This window comes from Pteropus alecto, unplaced genomic scaffold (assembly GCF_000325575.1).
Source record: "Pteropus alecto unplaced genomic scaffold, ASM32557v1 scaffold49, whole genome shotgun sequence".
NCBI classification, from domain to species: domain Eukaryota; kingdom Metazoa; phylum Chordata; class Mammalia; order Chiroptera; family Pteropodidae; genus Pteropus; species Pteropus alecto.
In genome coordinates this window covers 154,090-158,705 of record NW_006443131.1, presented here as the reverse complement: position 1 = coordinate 158,705, position 4,616 = coordinate 154,090, and the positions used below count along the sequence as shown (strand labels likewise).

At 45.9% G+C, this 4,616-nt stretch overlaps 2 protein-coding genes across 2 annotated transcripts; one reads left to right on the top strand and one right to left on the bottom strand.

Annotated features, from left to right (window-relative positions):
* Positions 1-401: 401 nt before the first annotated feature.
* Positions 402-870, bottom strand: LOC102891651 (histone H2B type 1-N). Its single transcript, XM_006923453.3, has one exon. It carries the CDS (start codon positions 822-824, stop codon positions 444-446), a length of 381 nt encoding a protein of 126 aa, XP_006923515.1. The 5' UTR covers positions 825-870; the 3' UTR covers positions 402-443.
* Positions 823-1,537, top strand: LOC102888939 (histone H2A type 1-H-like). The gene is made up of 2 exons (XM_006923623.2): positions 823-871; positions 1,108-1,537. The coding sequence occupies exons 1-2, from the start codon at positions 823-825 to the stop codon at positions 1,491-1,493; spliced, it is 435 nt and encodes a 144-aa protein (XP_006923685.1). The 3' UTR covers positions 1,494-1,537.
* The last annotated feature ends 3,079 nt before the right edge of the window (positions 1,538-4,616 follow it).

The following is a 4,616-nucleotide window of genomic DNA, read 5'->3' as shown; positions in this document are numbered from 1 at the left end:
TAAAGAGAGCCCGCATCGCCCCATTCCCCCCAAAAATCCAAAAGTGAATAAGACGATTTCTACATTTCTTAGTGTGTGTCACGTGCTTAACTAGTAAGGTACACATTAAGAAGAGGGTGCTCAAAGCAATATTAAAGAAACATTTTTCAAAGTTGACATTTAAAAGCTAATTGGATTATTTTGAGAAAAGGGGTATTTTCCTTTACTACATTCGTCTGATTATGAAATAAACCTAGTTGTTTACATAGACCCATGTAAAAATGTGTCAGTGTTGAGCATCAGGTGCTACATTGTGGTGGACATAGTTACTAACAAGAGTATTGTTTCTTGGCTGCAAATAGATAACACCCAATATAAAAAGTGAATGACAGTTCTCTCTGGAAAACATGGATGGCTCTGAAAAGAGCCTTTAGGGTCAGCAGCAAGGGCGATCGGGTGCGCGTCTACTTGGAGCTGGTGTACTTGGTGACGGCCTTGGTGCCCTCGGACACGGCGTGCTTGGCCAGCTCCCCGGGCAGCAGCAGGCGCACGGCCGTCTGGATCTCCCGCGACGTGATGGTCGAGCGCTTGTTGTAATGCGCCAGGCGCGACGCCTCGCCCGCGATGCGCTCGAAGATGTCGTTGACGAACGAGTTCATGATGCCCATGGCCTTGGACGAGATGCCGGTGTCGGGGTGCACCTGCTTCAGCACCTTGTACACGTACACCGAGTAGCTCTCCTTGCGGCTGCGCTTGCGCTTCTTGCCGTCCTTCTTCTGCGCCTTGGTCACCGCCTTCTTGGAGCCCTTCTTCGGGGCGGGCGCCGACTTGGAAGGTTCAGGCATGGCTTCTCCTACAAGTTGTAGAATCGCTAGTAGCACTTTCCACCACAGTCAGTGTGAAGGCTGCAGAGCCCATTCGCTTATATATGCTCCTCAATGTAAATGAACGATGAAGACTTCTCCCTTCTGATTGGATGATCAGTACACTGTCACATTTCTCTTTCCTATTGGACAGACAACATTTCAACCAATCAGTGCCGTCACTGCCACATTCCTACACTATCTATAAAAGGATTTCTTCACCATACAAGTGCAATTCAACTGTCCAGTTTTTCCTGTGCTACAGGAGTTGGCTGCGGGAAGCAGGGCGGCAAGGCGCGCGCCAAGGCCAAGACGCGCTCGTCGCGGGCCGGGCTGCAGTTCCCCGTGGGCCGCGTGCACCGCCTGCTGCGCAAGGGCAACTACGCCGAGCGGGTGGGCGCCGGCGCGCCCGTGTACCTGGCGGCCGTGCTGGAGTACCTGACGGCCGAGATCCTGGAGCTGGCGGGCAACGCGGCGCGCGACAACAAGAAGACGCGCATCATCCCGCGCCACCTGCAGCTGGCCATCCGCAACGACGAGGAGCTCAACAAGCTGCTGGGCAAGGTCACGATCGCGCAGGGCGGCGTGCTGCCCAACATCCAGGCCGTGCTGCTGCCCAAGAAGACCGAGAGCCACCACAAGGCCAAGTAAGGACCTGGTTTGGAAATAAGCAAATTAAAGGCTCTTTTCAGAGCCACTTCCATAGTCACAAAAAAAGACAGCACGACCTGTTGCATTTTTTAAAAAGCCACTTAGTTTGGGATGTTCTCTATAACTGAGTTCGTCTTTAGCTGCCTAACGTCCTTGTCTGCTTTTCAGACAAGTTCTGCATTTCAGAACTGGTATTTAGGAGCCTTTGCAAGCAAGACGACAATTTATGCTTTGTTTAAATAGACTAATTTCAGAGACATTTAACCTAGAAGATCATTAAATTGACTTCAGATGATCACCCAGGTCCATACTGGAAATTAGCTATGGCTTCAAAGTGATGGTTTTCATCCAAAGAATTTATTTCTTGAAGGGGACACACAGGTGGTTTTCACAGACTATACACAGACAACCAATGTCTCAGCGGGAAGGTGGCAAATCTAACTTAAGGAATTTGTCTTGGGTATATTTACTCTAAAGTACTTGAACATATTAATTCTTAGTACTACCTGACTCTGCAAAGTACTGCACTGCTGAAGCAGACGTCCACATGAGGTAGTCAAGCCTGGTCATTCATGACAAAGCACTGGATGCTACCACGTGGGTTCCAAGGTCCCCAATGATAGAGACCTACAGTTTGAAAAAACATGAACATCTCTTTGAAAAAGCCAGAGGCTGTTTTGAGAATAGAGAGGGCATAGATTCTAGTATGTTTTCCATATATTCTATACTGGCACAGCAAGGTCCTTTTATTCTAGGCTTTGAGGAAAAAATAGAACATTTATGCCTCTTACCAGTTTGCCATGTCAAGGAACGCAGGCTCAAAGACTTTCTTCTGTTTCCTCTTTCACTAAATAACAATGTCTTTATGGTTTCAACAAATAATTATTTCCCACTTAGGTGCCCCGCATTAAGGATAGGTTAGTAAGACACCGCTTGTCTGAAAGTAACTCAGTCTAGTGGAGAGTGACACACAAAAGCAAAGAGAGCACGACATAGCAAGAAAAGCAGACAGCGGACGTTGTAGGAGGAGCGAGATCTCCGAGAGGTAACCTCTGGTCTGAGGATTACAGGAAAGTATAGAAACTGCAGCATAGAACGAGCATCACCAGACTCAGGGCTGTCATATGTCATAGGGAAACGGCAAGTTCAACACTGGCAGTAAGGCAGAGGTTAAAAGAGATGGGAAGGAACCAGAAAGGATGTGCGGCCACTCCTTTGCTTTAAAGACTTATACACTAAGGCCCCCGATCCTGAGTTCAGACGCGCATATTCATCTGCTACTTTCTGAAATCCTTGTATATCTCCAGGAAACAGCGTGAGTGTCCCAGACTGATCATCACTGCCACTTCCCTGGTGATCTCTTATCCTAGTACTTGGATCACCATTTACTTATTAACTTGCATCAAATGGCCTGGTGTCATTGAATACTGTTTTTGTGTGCCATTCCTAGAGCCAACTCAACCCTTTGTTTGGGATGATGAAAGCATGTTGAAAGTCAGAAAGACCTTTTGCAGGTGGAGCCTGCCAGACCATTACTGGCCATTCAGCACAAGGAGTGTTTTGAGAGACATGGATTATCCATGTGCGCATAATTAGAACTACTCACTGCCCTGAATAAAATCTTCATACAATCAGGACTGAAAGATTAGTTTGAGAAGAGTACTGACAGCATATTTCCACGACAGGGTGCCCTTCCCAGCCAGCGAGAGTATTGCTGTAGACAGGGTATCTCTGTTGTGGGCCCTTCCGGGCTGATCAATAGCTTAGTTCCCTAACCTGGAAGGAAAGAAGGCACTGTTACACACTCAAGAATACCAGCCTGTTTAGAAATTAGCTTAGATTGAATCAGGAGTGTGTGTGTGTGTGTCTGTCTGTATGTCTGTCTGTGTCTGTGTCTGTGTAAGGGCTCTTCTTCCCTGCAAATATTTTTTATCTTTCTTTCCAGAGGAAGGCTGATTCCTGAGAAAGGATTTTGCTTAAGGTGTGATTCAAATAAAAAGCATTTTAATTTAATAAAACATTAACATCAACCTAAATTTTGTATTTCATATTATAGGTCCTTCTTCCCATGTCCCCACTCCCAGGAAGGTGATACATATGACCATGACCAGATGGCTTAATATTTGCAGTACTGATATAATTTAAAAGAAACAAAAAGTTATATAATTTAAAAGAAACAAAAAGTATTAAGAATGTAAGAAAGGTCTTTTCACTTGCTTCACACACTTGAGTAAAGGCAGAAAAGACACAACGTGCAGAAGCCAATTTGTCAGGTAAAGTCTTCTTGAATGCTTAGATGAGGAAAGTATTGTTTTCCATTTTCTGTACTGAAGAAAAGGGAAACACCAGTTGTACACAAGTTGGCAGTAGGTAAACTGAGGCACCAGCCTGCCAAGAGAAATGAAGAAAAGCACTTGTAAGGAATTAACTGCCAGGTCCGACCTAGAACATTAAGATTCAAGTAACTGAGCATAGTTTTTCATATTTAGAAAACCACAAATACCAGAAAGATTGCAAGGATGATCATTTTCAGCAAGCGTGTGAGTGGCTCTTGAAAGAGCCTTGAGTTGGATGGGTGCTGGAAAAGCCTAACACCTGTGTCTGCTCCTCACGTGACTCTGCACTGAGGACTCTTGGAAGCTGGCAAACGCGACAGAAGGCTACTTTGCTAATATCATATCAAATCTTGGAGTGGATGTGAAGGAGAGTTAACAGTCCAACTTTGATCCTGTAGGCTTACCGGGTGCTGGTAAACAATTGTGTTAACACTCAAAAGAACAAAAATACTCAGTGGAAATTCCAGTCCACCTTGAGATGCAAATACATCGGAGTACAGACTGAATACCAGACGGTGCAGAAACGAATTGGGGAAGGGAGGTGCTATGAACCCCATCTGACCCGGTCGACCAACTTTCCTGTCGGCCGATTCTTGACACCCGGATTGTCAAGGGTCCAAGTGGTACTATCACCGAGACATCGTGGCCTTTGTAACCACCGCTAAGCGACACTGTTTCCCTGAGTAGCTACTATAAAGGGACCCAGGGGAGGCCTTGCAATGACATCTACACCTATTTTTCTTGAGAAAAGGAAACGGGCAGAGTAACTTTCCCCCACTTTCCACAG